This window comes from Musa acuminata, chromosome BXJ2-8 (assembly GCF_036884655.1).
Source record: "Musa acuminata AAA Group cultivar baxijiao chromosome BXJ2-8, Cavendish_Baxijiao_AAA, whole genome shotgun sequence".
NCBI classification, from domain to species: domain Eukaryota; kingdom Viridiplantae; phylum Streptophyta; class Magnoliopsida; order Zingiberales; family Musaceae; genus Musa; species Musa acuminata.
This window is the reverse complement of record NC_088345.1, coordinates 12,982,328-13,000,505: the sequence shown is the minus strand read 5'-3', so window position 1 is coordinate 13,000,505 and position 18,178 is coordinate 12,982,328. Positions and strand designations below refer to the sequence as shown.

General features: G+C 39.5%; 1 protein-coding gene across 1 annotated transcript; it reads left to right on the top strand.

The window, feature by feature from the left end:
• Positions 1-3,056: 3,056 nt before the first annotated feature.
• Positions 3,057-17,660, top strand: LOC103994601 (uncharacterized). Its single transcript, XM_009414986.3, has 8 exons — positions 3,057-3,469; positions 12,032-12,171; positions 12,282-12,381; positions 12,447-12,545; positions 14,637-14,984; positions 16,637-16,729; positions 16,803-17,009; positions 17,110-17,660. Exons 1-8 carry the CDS (start codon positions 3,110-3,112, stop codon positions 17,371-17,373), a joined length of 1,611 nt encoding a protein of 536 aa, XP_009413261.2. The 5' UTR covers positions 3,057-3,109; the 3' UTR covers positions 17,374-17,660.
• Positions 17,661-18,178: the final 518 nt, after the last annotated feature.

Here is an 18,178-nt window from a genome sequence, read left to right as displayed (position 1 = left end):
AAAATCGATAAGATAGAGAAAAAGAAAATTTTCAAGAAAAATACTTTCCTCCTTTTTGTTTTAACTTATTGATTGATTTCATATATGCATGTTCTTTTCTTTCAAATCCATGCATCATTCATTAACACCAAAAAAGAACTTTCAAAAGATCACAAAAATTATCATGCAAAAGTTCGAAATATAAACTCGTTAAGCATGCTTTTAAATCATTATTACATTTTCGTCAAGATATCAAGTATAGTTTCATTAGACATAAATCATTTTCAATCAAAATCAAAAATCAATACGAAAATCAATATGATACACATTATTATTTATTTAGATAAAAGATTTGATTTATGTTTTTATGTGATTGATTTTATAAAAGTATGCTCAAATTTTTCATATGAAAGCCATCCAACAAAATCTGAAAAAACTTTTACCAAGTGATTTTAAACTATTAACGACATCCGTAAAACGCATGTATATGTCTCCAATGGTTTCACTTGGTTTCATATGAAACAATTTGAAATCATACATCAAAAGATTAATCTTCGAAATGTTACTCTACTAGTACCTTTATGTGTGGTTTCAAGAATGTGTCAAATGTCGAAAGTCGTTTTATACATAGAAATACGATTAAATTCAGTTTTGTCTAAAGCGCAAAATAGAGCATTCATAGCTCTAGCATTTAAAGAAAATATCTTCTTCTCAAAATTATTTTAATGGTTTATTGGAAAGAAGACCTTCGAAAATCGTTTTCAATAATATTCCATAAATCAAGGTTTAAGGAAAGCAAGAAAATTCTCATACGAGTTTTCCAATAAGTGTAGTCCGTCCCATTGAACAAGGGAGGACGAATAAGAGAGTGACCATCTTGAAAAAGCCGAAAAGAGTCATTTCTCTTAGGTGTTAAATCAAATAAGAAATATGAGGCTCTGATACCAATTGTTAGGAAAGGGATCGGCACTAAGGGGGGGGGAGGTGAATTAGTGTAGCAGTCAAATCACGTCGGTTATGAAATTTTCTTCATTTTGTACGATAAAACTAATTTCAGAAATACTTAACCTTGAAAGCAATAAGAGGAGCGTAGTAAGTAATGATAAGGCAGTTTACAGTTTAAAGTAAATTGCTCAAAGTAAAGCAAACCAGATTTTTATAGTGGTTCGGTCATCGTGACCTACATCCACTCCGCGATTCCTCTTTCGTCGAGGCCACCGGCATCCACTATCGGTCTTCCTTCAATAGGCGAAGACTAACCACCTTTTACTACTCGATTCTCCTTTTACCGGGTTTAGGAGATAACCCTTACACCCTCACTTACTCCTCTCCCAAACTATTCTAACACTTAAAACTTTTGAGAGGAGTTCATACAAGATTGCAGTAGCGTTTCTTTCTATTTTTACTCTCAAGTCTTATATTTGTTAACTAGGGATGAGAGGGATATTTATAGGCTTCAAGTTGATTTAAACTTGGAGCCTAAAAATGTCTCATCCCAGGTTTCCTGGGTACTTGTGGTACCATTGTCGTTCTTGAGCGGTACTACTACCGTAGGATCTAGTATTGGGTGGTACCATCACCGAACAGGGGAGGTACCACCGTTGGCAACACTACTACTAGGGTATCACCGCCTAGCCTGGGCGAACCACTGCCCAGGAATCCTGGGGTGCTATTCCCCAAGAAGTGCCATCGTCGGCCAGGGTTTCAACACCCTGGTTAGCCCTTGAATCAGGCCCAAATCAGTTCAACTTCGGGCCCAATTGTTCCCTAATAGAGTTGATGAGATTACCTCCCAATCTCAACTATAATTATTATTGAATCTCAGATTTTGATGATGAAACTAATTGATAAGTGTTTATGATTTGATCTGCGTTTTGAGTGACGCATGATGCTTCAATCAGGATGAGACAATTAAAGCAGGAAAAACCATGACAGAGGAAAACATGTCAGAAGATTGGACGTCGGGTTGGAGGATCGATCGACGTATCGACAAAAGGCTTCGACCCCTAGATTCGGGCATCAGGCCAAGAAGAGCGGATATTGTGCCAAGGATATCGAAGTTGCAGAGTCAACTCGTCAATTGGGCAATAGGTTGCAATAGAGGATGATACGCCGAAGAATCGGACGAAGCGTCCAGGGACTAATGACATGTCAGACAACATGATTCATGCTTAGTATTAATTGTCTAGATCGAAGTATGTTTTACATGTGCAGGATTAACTACGATAGCAAGGCATAAAGCAAAATGAAACCTCGGAGTCAAGGACGCGATTTCGTTGGGAGTTCGAGAGTTCGTCGGAAGTCCAAACATTTGTCAGAAGTTCTGTAGGAACCAGCCGAGAAGTCTCGGAGCTTGCCAGAGAAGCTCATCGGAACTCGCTAAAAAGATCGTCGTGAAGTCCAGGAGCTTGCTGGGAGTCTGTTTGAACATTACCAAGAGATCGTCAGAAGTTCGCCGGAAGGTCACCGGAAGCTCGCCGGAAGAAACTAGACTTACGGACTTGTTTAGCTTAGAATATATCTAAAGAATCATAGTTAGTATGTAATTATGTTTGGATTTGGGTCAATCCAATTAGGAGCCAATTGAGCCCATGTAAGAATTGTGTTGGGTCCAATGAAAAGGCTCAAACAGTATCCTAAGAGGTGACATCGTCATGACACAATCTCCGAAACTATGTTAGGAGATGATACCGTCGATCTGGGTGATGGTACCGCCCAGAGAACCTCCGAGAGGCTACAGGCGGTGGTACCGAACCTCTCCACGTCGTATGCGTGGAGACGTGTATAGCTCACGTGAGAAACAACATTTCCAAGCCGTTCGATGATAGGAATTGACAATATCAACTTTTCGCTATAATAGGAATTGATAATGCAAAAAAAAACAGGAAATTTGTATGTTTCCTTAACCAGAGCATCACCGCACCACATCAGACCGTAGCGAGGACTTATGACCGTTCGATATAAAGCCCGAACAATCGAACGGAAGATCATTGCGTTGCAGAAATATTATTATGGAATTATTTGCATCTTGTAAGCCGCAGAGCACGCGCGCCCTCTTCCGTCTTGGCTTTTATTAACTCCGTCAAGAACTCGATACAAAACCGTGCATCGGCCACCGCCGCCGGATGCCATGTCGCTGCCCCCCTCCGCCCCCTCCGCCGCCGCCGCCGGGCCCGATCGGCTTCCTTCGCCGCACCCGGGCGGAAGCGTCTCCTCGGAAGCGGCGGAGCGCCGGCTCCGGGAGGCGGAGGAGAGGCTGAGGGAGGCGATCGAGGAGTTGCAGCGCCACCACCACGCCAGCCGGGATGATTCATTCGGTGACGGGAAACCCTGCTGCGACCACGCCGATGAGTCCTGCATCGCCCACGCCATCGGGAACCTGTGCCAGAGCTTCCTGCTCTCGTATGGCGTTAGGGTTGGGATTGGTATCCTCCTCCGGGCCTTTAAACTCGCGCGGCGTCAATCTTACTCCTCTATTCTGGACCTCAAGGTAATTTCCTCTCTTTTATCTCTGATAATCCTTCTCGGTGAGTTTTTTGTATTAGTAGATTGTGAGCATTCTCATATGACTCTAGCAGGGTTGGGTCTTACTCATCCAAGAATCAGTTAATAAAACTCTGAGATTATAATAAACCCCACTTAGTCGTCTCTATCCTATAAAGAAAAGTGGCTAGGGTTTATATTTGAGCCTTTGAGCTTCTTAGCCACCGCCCCTTTTTACTGGGTTGGTCAGTTAGGGTTAAGGGTAATTCACTTAAGAAGCAGTCCCTAGGGCTAAGGTTTGGAGCCCTATATGAGCATGTAACCCGTCATCTTTTGCTGTAGATCAAATCAATCTATTGTCGTTACCTCCAATTGCATCAGAGATCTGATATTCTCCTATCACCAATACATAATTTTTCATTTAAAATACCAAAAAAAAGTCTTTTTATATATCTCATACTACGAATTCATTTCGTTGTAAAAGTTATCATCTTTGCGAACGAAGGATTGCTACAGAAAATTTCAACCGCATATTATTGTCTTTAAATCGATCTATTTGTTATCATTTTTGAACGAAATTTCTTATACGCTTCATAGATCGTCTTGGCTTCCATCTGAGATTGATCTATTGAGGAATTCATCTCTAAAACGTTCTTGTGTTGCTGTAAATTTTCGTCGCAAACCGTTAGAATATTTCGACGAGAATTCTACTATCGCAACTTGCACCGATTTCCTTACTATTATATTGCTGAAATCTTCTTGATCAAATTTATCATCATTGTTGTTATCTAAACCGAGATTTTGCTGTCAAATTCTCTCCTCAAATCTCTCGGTTTCTGTTGGAAATTTCGTTGTGAAATTGAATTTTTCGACGAGAATTCTGCTATCGCAACTTACATCGATTTCCTTGTTGTTATACTGCCGAAATCTTTTTGATCAAATTTGTCATCATTGCTGTTATCTAAATCGAGATTTTGTTGTCAAAATCCCTCCTCAAATCTCTCGGTTTTTGCTAGAAATTTCGTCTTGAAACCGTTGTTTCTTCGACGACAATTCTGCTCTTACATAACAACCACAAAACAAGCTTAAACCGCAAACACTTCTCTCAACCAATATATACCTTTAACCTGACAACAAAAGAGAGATTTTAACATTACAGATTTGAAGGCATATACTATGGCACCTGAAGAGGCAATCAATGCTAAATTCAAAGCCTTCGAGACCCGAATGGAGGATAAGATTCAGACTCTTTTTATCGAACTCAGTTTGGGCTAACCACCGAGCCCGAAGAAATCACATCAAGGAGAGAGCTCTGACCGAAGAGATGACTTCCAAGAGAGGGGAGGCTTTGTGACCGATCCCTACTATCTACGCATGAGGGTGGACTTCCCTAGATGGGAAGAAGACCCGATTGGTTGGATCTCGCGCGCGGAGCGATATTTTCGGTACCACAAAACCGCAGACGCATCTATGGTGGAAATTACGACTATATATCTTGAAGGGGATGCCATACAATGGTTTAACTAGTTTGAACACACTTATGGAGTCCTCTCATGGCGACAATTCAAAGAAAGACTGTTAATCCGCTTCGGACCAATCGATTACGAGAACATTGACGGACAACTAGCAAAGATCCGACAAACCTTCACCATTTTGGAGTACCAAACCAGGTTTGAAAGGTTATTTAATCAAACTCGTGATTTGTCTGAAAAACAGCTATTGAGGACCTTCATTGAGGGCTTGAAGCCGGAGATCCGGGGAGAAGTTAAAGCGCGACAACCGTACATGCTTATGGCAGCCATCTCTTTCGCACGACTTCAAGAGGAGCGATTGAACCATGAAGCCCGGAGAACTAGGGTCGCTCCCCAACCAACAATACCGAAGCCCTCAGCCCCCCTACTGTCAGCCTGGCCCCTGCATCATAAAAGTTGATAAGAGAAGAGCTTCGGGAGCGATCTGCGAAGGGGTTATGTTAGCATTGCGACGAGCCGTGGAGCTGCGAGCATCGCTATAAAAAAGGGAGACTTCTTGTGATTGAACCAGTAGAAGAGGTTATTGAACATCTAGAAGAGAGTCTTGAACATGAAGAAGAAGATGCGGAAGAAGAGCCACAAACGACCGACTTTATGGTACACACGCTAGCCGGCTACTCAAACCCGTAAACGATGAAAGTTGGAGGCCTTCTCAAACAACAATCGATCACTGTTCTCATCGACACGGGCATCACTAATAGCTTCCTAAACAGTAAGGTTACTGCTCGGATGGCGCTCCACATCGAAGGTTGCAGCAAGTTCGACGTAAAGGTCGCCAACGGCAAAATCCTAAAGTGCGACCAAAGATGCCCGCAGGTGAAACTATTATTGCAAGACCAAGAAATTGTCGCCAACTTCTTCCTCCTACCAATTGATGATTATGAGGTCGTGTTTGGCATAGAATGGCTGACGACGCTAGGTGATATCTCTTGGAACTTTTCCAAATGAATTATGAAATTCTACTGCAAAGGCAAACAAATCATCCTACGTGGGAAGCGCAAAAGCAACGTAACCATCGTTTCAACCCAACGAATAGAGAAAGTTTTACACAAGGTAAATGGTGGCTTTTTTATGCATCTCCAGCAGCAACCAGAGGGGAAGAAATATAAATTGAAGATTAAAATCTCGCCCAATTGCTTGTTGAATTTGTCGACATTTTTGCTGAATCGCGCGGTCTTCCTCCTACTCGGCAACATGACCATCAGATTTCAATTCTTCCGCGTAAACCACCAGCGAACACTTGGTCGTACCGTTATCCTCACCTCCAGAAGGATGAAATTGAAAAGATTGTAAAGGAGATGCTTGAAATATGGGTGATTCGGCCAAGTTGCAACCCTTATTCCTCACCAGTGCTACTTGTACGCAAGAAGAACGGAACTTGGCGGATGTGCATCGACTATCGAGCTTTAAATGGCATCACTGCCAAGGACAAGTACCCAATACCAGTGGTGGATGGACTTCTTGATTAGTTAAAAGGAGCTCGAGTCTTTACGAAGTTGGACCTCCGATCCTGTTACTACCAAATTCGGGTATGTGAAGACGACATTCCAAAAATTACATTTCGCACATATAACAGCCATTATGAATTCTTGGTAATGCCTTTTGGACTCACTAATGCTCCTTCAACCTTCCAAAGTCTCGTGAACAATATTTTCCGGAGCTTTCTTCACAAATTTGTGCTGGTATTTTTCGATGATATTCTCATTTATAGTCCTTCTCTTGAGACTCACTTTCAGCATTTACAGGTTGTTTTGACGATCATTCAGGAGAATACCCTTTTTGTTAAGCAACCAAAGTGCAGTTTTCTTCAACAAAATGTAGAGTATCTAATATCAGAAGGAGTGATGGTAGACCCAACAAAAATTGAAATAATGCAGGGCTGGCCGAAACCTACAAACATGAAATTACTGCGCGGGTTTCTTGGACTAACGGGCTACTACCGAAAATTTGTAAAGGGCTATAGGAAGATCAGTGTACCCCTCACTTCTCTACTGAAAAAAGACGCCTTCCAATCGTCGGACAAAGCCTCTACTGCATTCGACAAACTTAAGACAGCCATGACGATGACTACGGTGCTAGCGCTACTAGATTTCAATTGACCCTTCATTATTGAGGCTGATGCATCTAGAGTCGGAATTGGAGCCGTTCTCATACAAGATGGTCGACCACTCGTATACACCAATAAGGCGTTATCTCCCTCCCGTAAAAAAATGTCAATATATGATAAAGAGATGCTCGCCATTGTGCACGCAATAACGAGGTGGAGACCCTACCTGATCGGCCGACGATTTCAAATTAAAATCGACTATAGAAGCCTCAAGTACTTTTTGAAGCAGAAGATATCATCCCCTAAGCAGCAAAAATGGGTAACTAAATTTTTGAGATTTGATTATGAATTTTTTTACAAAAAATGGAAAGAGAACGTTGTTGCAAATGCACTCTCATAGCTACCTGAGCAAGCTAAAATTTCAGTCATCTCCCTTCCTACCACCGGCTTCCTCGAGAACTTTAGGGAGGAATGAAAGAAGGATTTAGAGATCAGTAACATCATAAAAAAATTGGAAGAGGATCCAAGCGCAATATCCTACTACACTTGGGATTCGAGGGATCTACGCTATAAAGGTTGCATTGTACTTATACCAGACTCCTCTTATATCAAAATCATCCTGCACAAAATGCACTCTACACCTTCAACATGGCACTTCGGATTTCTGACAACCTACAAAAGAGTGAAGCAATTTTTTTATTGGAGAGGGATGAAAAAAATTATTTCTGAATATGTGGCATAATGTGATGTGTGTCAACAGCAAAAGGGTGAAATAGTGGCGAGTTCAGGGAAGCTACAACCACTACCCATATCAGACTCGGTGTGGACTGATATCTCCATAGACTTCATTAAAGGGCTGTTATCTTCCAAAAGTAAAAGCACAATCCTCGTGATGGTTAATCGACTTATGAAATATGCTCATTTTTGTGCTGTGCGAAATCCCTACACTACTACTAGCATTACTCAGATTTTTATAGAAAATGTTATTAAATTGCATGGGATGCCAAGGCCCATTGTAAGTTATTATGACAGGATCTTCACTAGTAAATTTTGGACCGAGTTATTTCAGTTACAAGACACCAAACTCAAGATGAGCACAGCATATCATCCACAAACTAACGACCAAACAGAGGTGGTGAACAAGTGTTTAGAGACGTACCTTCGGTGTTTCGCTAGTGACCGGCCAAAGGAGTGGGTGAAATGGCTTCCCTGGGCCGAATGATGGTATAATACTACATATTATTCATCTACAAGATGTGCCCCATATGAAGCACTGTATGGTCGGTCGGCCTCTGTGATTCCAAAGTATGTAATTGGCTCGGCCAAGGTAGATCAGGTCGATCAAGATTTAATTAACATGGACAAACTCTCACAGTTGTTAAAGGATAATCTCTCTACCGCTCAAGCCAGAATGAAGCAGCAAGCCGACACACGACGAAACGAAAGAGAATTTTCAGTAGGAGATTGGGTTTATCTTCGCCTACAGGTATACAAGCAACTTTCCATCAACACACGAGCCTCCATGAAGCTATCCCCATGTTTTTATGGGCCCTATCAAATCACAGAGTGTATTGGAGCCGTGGCGTACAAACTTAAATTTCCTGAGGATGCTAAAATTCACCCTGTCTTTCACGTGTCATGCTTGAAGTCCAAGTTGGGAGAACACGAGTCACCCCAGATCCAACTGCCCAACACCACTGATGATGGAGATATTCAAGCCCAACCACAAGTCATCCTCGATCGCAAAATCGTGATGTGTCGCTGACGTCCCTCTAATGAAGTGTTAGTGCATTGGAATAATTTACCACTCGAAGACGCCACATGAGAATCACATGAGGAGCTGAAGACTCGGTTCCCTGAGTTCATGGAACCTCAGCCTTGAAGATAAGGAGAGAAGGGGGGGGGGGGGCTTGATAGGACCCTAGCAGGGTTGTGTCCTGCTCAACCAAGAAGCAGTTAATAAAACCCTGTGAGATTGTAATAAATCCCACCTAGCCGCCTCTATCCTATAAAGAAGAGTGGCTAGGGTTTATATTTGGGTCTTTGGGCTTCCTAGCCGTCGCCCTCTTTTACTGGGTTGGTTGATTAGGGTTGAGGGCAAAATGGGTAACTCACTTAGGAAGCAACACCTAGGGCTAGGGTTTAGAGCCCTATATAAACATGTAGCCTCCATCTCTTTGGGAATAAGATCTATCTACAATTGCAGTCATATGGCCGACTTCTAGAAGGGTGGAACCTCTATAGCGTTCCAAGGGTTGATCCCCCTCAAAGATCAATATATATAGAATTCCTCTGGGGTTCTATCACATTCCGTGCTTGTTATTTTGCCAAAGTGGGATAAATTGTGATTGAAAAAGGCAGCATACGGTATTCACTCCTTAACTAAGCTTTAAGGGGCAAGTTTTACTTGACATTTCAACATACACATGCATTTCCGCCTGACAACCCCACCCAACCGGTCATTTTGCCACCCACCCTAGAAGGTAAGCAACTTGATTGATCTGCGACAACTTTTTAGGAAGAGGAGGTGACGAGAGCTATGTTTGGCACCATGAAGCCTAGGCAATCTGCAATATACTATAGACAGTAGAAGAGAAGGCAAGCTGATTTGGCATTACAAAAGGGATAGAAGTTGCACTGCTGAAAACTACTACAGGACCTTAGTCTGATATGGTGGAGAAACCTGCGAATTTTGTGCAGGGTGAGATAGAAGAAAAAATGCAGGTGCCGAATCTTGCAGTGGGTTCGGAATGAATTTTTGAAATCAGTTGTAGAAGCTACAGGTGCCAGACAAAATTAAAGTTTCACCATGGCATTTGGCCCATGATGTTCTGCCATCAGGAAATGGTCAGTGCTTTGAAGTGTTTGTCTCAGATGTGGAGGAGCGTTCAACACTGCACGACCTGCTACATTTTGCTGTCTAGTTTTGGAAGAGGTTTGGGCAGGATTGGATTTTGCTTTCTTTATTGCATCGAAGCCAACTGAAGCTCTTGGCCCTAAGTTGTTTCAGTCTGCTCAAAGAGAAAGAGAGTAGGAGGATCCTGATCTGTGCCTTGGCAATTTTCTCTGGAAGAAATTAAATTTGAGCTCGGGAAGAAAGCTTGCAGCAAGGGGTAGAATGTTAACCATTTGAATTTTGACTTTAGGAGATTAAGGACAACCTGCAACTTAATGGGATTGTATGGCATTGTAGTAAAGATTGCTGACCCACTGCATATAAGTGATGGTAGTATTGTTTAATATTGCTGGAAAGGAGTAGGTTTCGTGGCATGTGATTTCAGAGGCTAGTTAATTGGAGGCAAATGCAAATGTTTTCAGGAGCCGGTGGATTATACTAGCACAAAAATCTTTGTGCCAATGTTTAAATATCAGCCAGACTGGTACATGTTCAGTATTAAACAGTCTGACGACTCTGACCAAATACTGATATTGAAATGTATAGCTTGATATGGTACATATACAGTTGATGTTTTATTATTTTATTTGATAATACCAGTCTGTACAGGTCACTATCCTCCCCAGTATATTAGTGCTGGACTGATCTGATAGGTCATCTGAACTAATTTCTAAAACTTGCTTTCCTCTGCTGTAAGGATTAATAATTGCAATGGATATTGGTCTTAGGAGAATTGTAAATCAGTGTGATCCACACCTGGTATGTCTGTGATCATGTCAAAGGAGGAGAATTTTTCATTGTTTGGTTGCTGTTTGGTGGAGTGCAAGCAGCTGATGTTTGTATTCTAGGAAGCATCTATACAGATGATTCAAAAAAGAGCTGAACAGATGTCTTATTTCTGATTATTTTGTCACTTCCATATCTCTTTCTTGCTTACTATAAAAATTTTTGGGAGTGAGAAGAGGCAGTGGAGCAGTCTAAGATTTAAAGTGAAGGTGTGATGAAAATTGAAGAGAAACTCATGTGGAAAGTTGGCCAGTAATGAGAGAGCAAAGGAGAAAAGTAGATGGAGAGGGTGCAGGATGAGGCTTAAGTGGCAAATTGTCCCTTGACTTGAGAAAAAATGAAGTTGGAGGAACCTGAGTGGGGGAGAGTGCCTCCATTGCCTTATCATTTAATGAAAGGCTTAGACCGTTGCATCCATGACGATGATCATCATGATTTCATATTTAACGTATGAAAGAAAATGTATAAGGACAGAAGCCAAACAAATTTCAACTACTACCTTAACCATCAGATAACCCATCTCTTGACCATCAGATGACCCATCAGATATGGACATATCTGGCTAAACCTGCTTGCCAATATTCAGTGGATGCTTATGGAGACTGTATAAGCATATGCAGCACTGACAGCATCACATGTATGTTTATGCTTTTATGCTGCATTTTGCAAGACTTTTTTGCCATGATCTAGGTGAATGGAAAGGTTTTTGCTAGTTATCAGTTATGGTACTTACAGAATAGGGGGAAATCCTTTGTAATAACTGACAAGCTTCTGGTGGACAAATATTTGAGATTTTTATGGATTCCAATCATGATGGATGTCTTGGATGAAGAAGAGTCTCATAGGTTGAGATACAATTTAGCCCTTAGGTGTAACACATTCAACATGCGCTATTGGAACTAAAAGACATCATTTTCTTTTTTCCTTTAAGATTTTGTACTAGACATGCTAAGTGCATATGCCGTGTAATGTGATTGCACGCCATTGTATAGTCGCTCTTTTTCTAGCAAAGGTGTGTGCTTTTTTCTGATATAATAAAAAATTTTATAATCTCTACGTGAGCACTTGATGCAAATTCAAGTTAGGAGTTGATATTGTAAAGTAGCATGTTGTATCTGAGATTGGCTGTGACATTGCATGCTATCTCATATATTCTGTGAGATCTTATTCAAGATAGTGAAAGCTCCACTTATTGTTTCCTATAGTGTAATTGTCAAAGGTAAATTTTTTGGATACTTTGCAACAATTTAGATGAATGTAAAGTAAAAAATTTATTAATAGATTCTTAATGTTTATTTTGCTGTGCAGCAACTTGTTTCAGAGAAAGACTTGATTGTAAGAGAAGAAGCTTGCCGTGTTGGATTGCTTTTTGGTGGTTTTACTGGTTCTTACCATGCTCTTAGGTGCTTCTTGAGGAAGTTTAGGAAGAAAGAGACACGATTTAATGCGTGAGTTCATTGAGATTCAATTCCTCACATACTGACACAAATTGCTTAATTATTAATTTTTTACTTGATTGCTCAACCATATTAATGACTTGGAGCTCATGATGGATCAGAATACTAGCGGGTTCTGTGGCAGGGTTATCCATATTGGCATTGGATGATCCAAGTCGAAGGCGTACTCTTGCTTTATATCTTTTAGCTAGGCTTGCACAGGTAGTTCTTAACAAATGATTTCATATTGATTCTTTTAACTTCTAATCATCAGCTTATTTTGGCAGTGTGCCTATAACTCAGCCAAATCGAAGAATAAGTTTCATCTTTGGGGAAGTCACTGGAGACATGGAGACTCTTTGCTCTTTTCTTTGGCGTGCGCCCAGGTGATTAAACCTTAGCATGAACTCTCTACTTCACTTGAGTGTGTGCTTTTGATAAAGTTGAGCAAATATATGTTTGAATTTATACTGATAATGAGGATATAACATGATTCTTTAGCAACAAATAATTTTTTTATTTACTTATTTAGGCTTTTTAATGATTAGTAATTGGTATAGCTATGGTCTGAGTATGCATATGGGACATACCTAAAGTGTTTACATTTGAAATATATACTCAGAAAATGACACCAAGAATGAGAGCATTTAAATACCTGCTAAATGGCTACCATTTTCTTTTCTTTGTTCTACCATCTTACGTAAACAATTATCTTGTAATGTTCCAATGTTTTGGGATCAGCTGCATGCATTTTTTGCTGTCATTGAACTCCGTAATAAGTAATATCCTAAGTTAATTAAAAGCATTTAGATCTTTATTTATAGTTTCAAATGAAGTCTTCTTAGGTCTCACTCTCTATCTCTTGGTGCACCAGATACTAATTGCTTTATGTCTTATTACTATAGCGTCTATAGGTTTTCTTAGCATATGTTCGCACAATCTTAATTGACTCTATCTTATTATCTTCTATTGAAGCTACACCTTATTGTTTACAAATTATTTTTTTAGTAACAGATGTAAAAGCACAAGAACATGTTTACTTTTTGTACCCTTGTGCATGTTCCAATACATGGATTAAAATCTCAGACCGGTGCCAATATTGATTGGTGACCGAACCAGTAGGTGCCTGGACATATCCAGTGTTGAAACCAACCGATACTGCCTGGAGAAGTAAAAGTGAATGGAGAAAGAGATATAAAGGGCACTGGGCATCATTGAGGAGGTAGCAACGACATCAACGAGGGGAAGGTGAAGGTAGAAGAAAAAGAGAGAAGAAAAACAGCTGGATACATGTCAGATATTGGGAGTTTCAAAAATAAAAATAAAGGAAGCAACAGGACTGGTACTATTGCTAGGTACAACTAGTTACCATTTACTTTATCAGGTGGTATACCTGCTAAAATAACTTTACTGAATGATACATGTGATATGGAACCAGACTGGGAGATTCCATCCAGTCAACACACCTGTTGGCCATTGGACTCATAAATGATGAACTGTATGATCAGTACAATCAGATTAAAAACCTTGGTCCACCAAAATGACTAATCATTTGCAACAAGAAACATGCTTATGCCGTCTTCCATAGTTTGTATGCAAAGTGTAAGCAGACTAGTGCAGGATTTGCAAGATCTGACTGCAGTATATAGTAGGTTGTGACTACTGTTATAACTGAGTGGTGATATATTTGACTAGATTTTTTGTTGGAACAATATAGTTGCAGTATTAAGACTCTGGAAGTGATTTTTATTCATGAAGTGATCACAGCTAAATAGAAAATTAGATAATCAATAAATTGAGGAATCTAATACTTGTTGCAGGATTGATGATTAGTAAATGATTGCAGTAAGCTGTTGAGTAAACTTGCAATATGACCTAATGAATAGGCAGGTTAAAGATTAGGTAAGAGATAAAACAAGGAGATAAGAGATTAAATGAGAAAATAGAACTAATAATGGAACCAGATTGACACAGAATGGATTCTCTCAATAATTCATCCAAAATTCATGCATTTTAAAAAAGATAATATTTTCTCTACTTATTGTTACTGAATCTGCAATCAGAATTTTGTTAAGGTTTAAAAAAATATGGCATGGTTATATCTTCTCTAATATATCGTTCTCTCAGAGACTAGCGCTGGAACATGGATCCGTACAGTATTTGCATCCTGACTGCATAAATGTTCAAGTTGCTGCTTTATTTACATTTCATGCAATTCTTTGATGTAACTAACATTTAATGAACTAAGCATCCCATGTAGTGGTAACACTAGCAGATCTTTGTGAATTAGATGGTCGAGTAAACTTGCTGCTTTGGCTACAATTTAATTTTTTACTTTTTATTTTATGCTTCCCATTCATATCTGCTTTCCTATTCCTACAAGGAGTATCATCCAATGATTTTGGTTAATGTTTTCTCATTTGTGAAATATAATTTAATTAAATAATCATATACTGAATGGATTTACTTGTTTTCAGGTTATGTATGCCTTTGTAATGAGACCTGAGAGCTTGCCCAAATCATACCAAGATTTTATACAGAAAACTGGACCAGTAGCAGAGCCTGTGTACAAGGCAGTTAGGGAATGTTGTAGAGGTGGCCCTATGGATCTTGTTTCTCTATCAGCATACTTATCAAACAAAAAGGAGTTCAGCTCTATGAACTTGATGGCAGATCCTTCCATTGTTCCCTGTTCAGTAATACATCCCGACACAGAGTCTTGCCTAGTTCACAACGGCACTGCTGCATCAGAAACATTTAGGAAAACATTCCCTCTTTATTTCTCACTGACGTTTGTACCATTTGTTGTTCTTCGGCTACAAAAGGTACTGCACTTAAATGGTTTCAATCACTATATACTGCACGTATTTGTGGGAAATTATCCTAGACACACTCAGTAGTAGTGGCTGTTGCAAATTAAACCATGTTAGTGATGCTGAAAACTATTTATTTCAGTTTCCATTCCAGATAAGGCATCTAGTGTCCTTGCTTGAATCTTGTGTATGGTGGTTTCAAAATGTATACGTGAGAAAGTATTTGTATGCTTGATAAACCTGACACATATTGCATTTATCTAGTATTATCTGAAAGTTCACATATATGGGTCATCTGCTTTTTCTGTATAAGATTTTTAAGAAGCCTGTTATTGTTGACCTTTTATCTAGATACAATAACCTCAGCCCTTCTGGCTTGTAATTAAACTGAGAAGTATGAGACTTTAATGGATTATAGTCTTGGGAATCTTCAGCAATAATGCATCTTGAGAGACTGACTAAAACCATGTTGTGGATATCTTGTGGTTTAGTATAACATATACTTGAGTCAATGTTTATCCTTGAGGTAGTAGATGGAACTGATGTTTATATATCGATGTCTAGGTATATAGGCCATGCTTTGGAGAAAGCAAGCACACATGCTTTATTGGGGAAAGCTAATTTTGAGTCTTGTCCTTTCAAACTTTTAGATGGAGGATAATAGATTGATCCTTTTTAATTTTCTTGATCATTTCAAACCCTTGTAATTAGTTATACTTTTTGTGCATTTGATATGTGGATTTTTTCTTTTAAATTTCATTATCAGATTCCAATAAACATCCTTTATTTTGAACATACAGTATCCGTTGTGTCGCATTATGTTTGACACTGTTATGGACACTGGAACTTGGTTATATATTCTCACCATAAGTTATAAGCTCTGAGTTTATTGAAAATTTGGACAATATAGTCATTGCATCAGAAGAATTATGGCTGCTCAAAGGTGTATGATCTTTCAAAATCTAGCGTTGAAGCTTCTAGTTAATCACTATAGTCATGCTAGAATGCACTTGGAAAGTAAAATGGTTAGTTTGGCACATTATCAGAGACAGTTTGGGCAGATGTAAGTCCCCTAGAAATTCTTCTTTCCTGTATTGAGTTCATTGTGAAGTACGTAGCTAGATTTGCATCTAAGCAAGATTTTGTGTTTTTAATGATGGCTTCTCATTTCATTTTGGCTTCAATGTTTATCACATTTCTGATATGCTCTCATCAGACAACTCCTAACCATACCAATTTTATTTAATGAGAGGATATTCTTGCTTGCTTGATCCTAGCCTATGATTGATAATGTAGATTCTGACACCATTAAAGTGGAATAATAAGTGGCTACATTGTGTAAATCTTCTGAGTAGTCTTGTCTTGACCATGAACTTTTATTTCATTCTGTAGAGGATTATCAATTTCTCAGTGTTCTCAGCTAGAGTTCTCTTTAATTATTTGGGAATGAGGAGAATTTTTTTGTATGCAGAGGACACCTACAGTAGCTTCCTTGTGATCATATGCTTTATTAGCTTATGGTGTCTAATCTATAATTTGTGATTTAACTCAATAAATTATATGCATGAATATCAGTACCAAAGTCTCTTTCATATTATAGACCAATTAGATTGATCTTTTACATTTATTTGGCATGCAAATCTCTCTATTGAATAAAACAATAGTTCTTGGAGTCTCCTGCTTGGACATCTTGGCGTGCTGTTCTGGGTGCTGTGCGCTCAACATCATTCTTGTCTGCTTTTGTAGGACTCTTCCAGGTAGTTATCCTTAATTGAGTTTTTTTTCCTGATTATTGATTTAGTACGTGATCATTGTCTTGGATGATACAAGGCTGTTGTTTGTTTACACCGAAAAGTTGCGAGTAAAGATCACAAACTTGTTTACTGGATTTCTGGTGCAATAGCTGCTCTTTCTGTTCTTATAGAAAAGAAAGCTAGAAGAGCGGAATTGGCCCTTTATGTGCTTCCAAGAGCTGTGGATTCTTTATGGTACATTTCAGTAAACCGTCATTTCCTTCCTCATATTAAGAACGCAGAGGTATTTGAAGTCCGAACTTCACTGATAGTTGTAATTCTAGTATGTTTCTTAAGAATGAACAAATTGTTACTCATGCAGCACGATATAACTGGAATGGCAGGTTGCTCTTTTTTGTTTGTGCATGGGGGGTATCATGTTCTACCTGGAAAATGAACCAGACACTATGGCTCCATTTCTGAGGGGACTCATCCGGAGGTTTCTTGCAAGCAGAATAAGCAATCCGAGCCCGTCCCCCAATGCAAACACGTCCTACTCTTATTTACATACTCTGGGACCCATTAAGAACCCGGAGCCACAAGAGAGCAAGGACGGTGAAGACACGGCACCAGCAAAATACAACCTCGAGTCCATTCCTGGACTTTAGGAGGAATGAAAGAGTTTGGCATTCCACCTCACCTATCCTATTGGAGTCAGCAAGGGCATTCATCAAAAGTAGCAACTGTCTCATTTTTTTGAACTTTTTGAAGGATGTATGGTTCATTTGTTCCTAATATAGAGCTTCCCTCTCTCTGAACCATAAAATAAAAAGGAAGCGGGAGATGAGAATGGTAACCAGATCCTTCTTTTCTTTCATTTATTCTTCTAACTCGTGATATTTTTGTGAAAGGACAGCAGGTAGATAATGAAATAGTTCATGATCATGTTTGTTCACACGCCTGATTATATATCTTACATATGTCCGAGTACTGTTATCCTGGATGCTGCTGGCAATCTTGGTCGAGTATCCGTGAGTATATTGGGACATTAATGTGGAAGAACAATTACCATTTTTCCTGGCTGATCACTGACAACATAATTGTGAGCTTCAGTGGCTACCGAGACAGGGGGGGTACATGAAGGCGACTCGAGTAGAAGGAAATGGTTCGAGTACATGAATTATAATCTGCATTAACTTTGACTTTTACCCTCGGGTAAAAAGGTATAGAGGAGTACAGATGGGATTTGTAGGTTTCTTAAGATCCGGATATCTAAAGTGCTTGAAGAAAGGTCAATCTTCTCTTTTGAGAATTTTTATTTAATTTCATACTTTTAGGAAATTAAGGTTAGAACATTTCACGCACTTGTATTTTCTATGTAATAATTACTGCGCTTCATAGATAGCATGCCGATGAATATTCATCTGACTATTCGTTTATGATGTGTATTGTTGGAGAACGCAGCTCATATCT

Bases quoted from the DNA above. Each gene is read 5' to 3' on its own strand.
- LOC103994601 (XM_009414986.3), top strand. From the start codon at position 3,110: ATGTCGCTGCCCCCCTCCGCCCCCTCCGCCGCCGCCGCCGGGCCCGAT. The intron at 12,172-12,281 runs GTGAGTTCATTG...ATGATGGATCAG, and splicing joins AAAGAGACACGATTTAATGC to AATACTAGCGGGTTCTGTGG. The intron at 17,010-17,109 runs GTATTTGAAGTC...CTGGAATGGCAG, and splicing joins CTCATATTAAGAACGCAGAG to GTTGCTCTTTTTTGTTTGTG.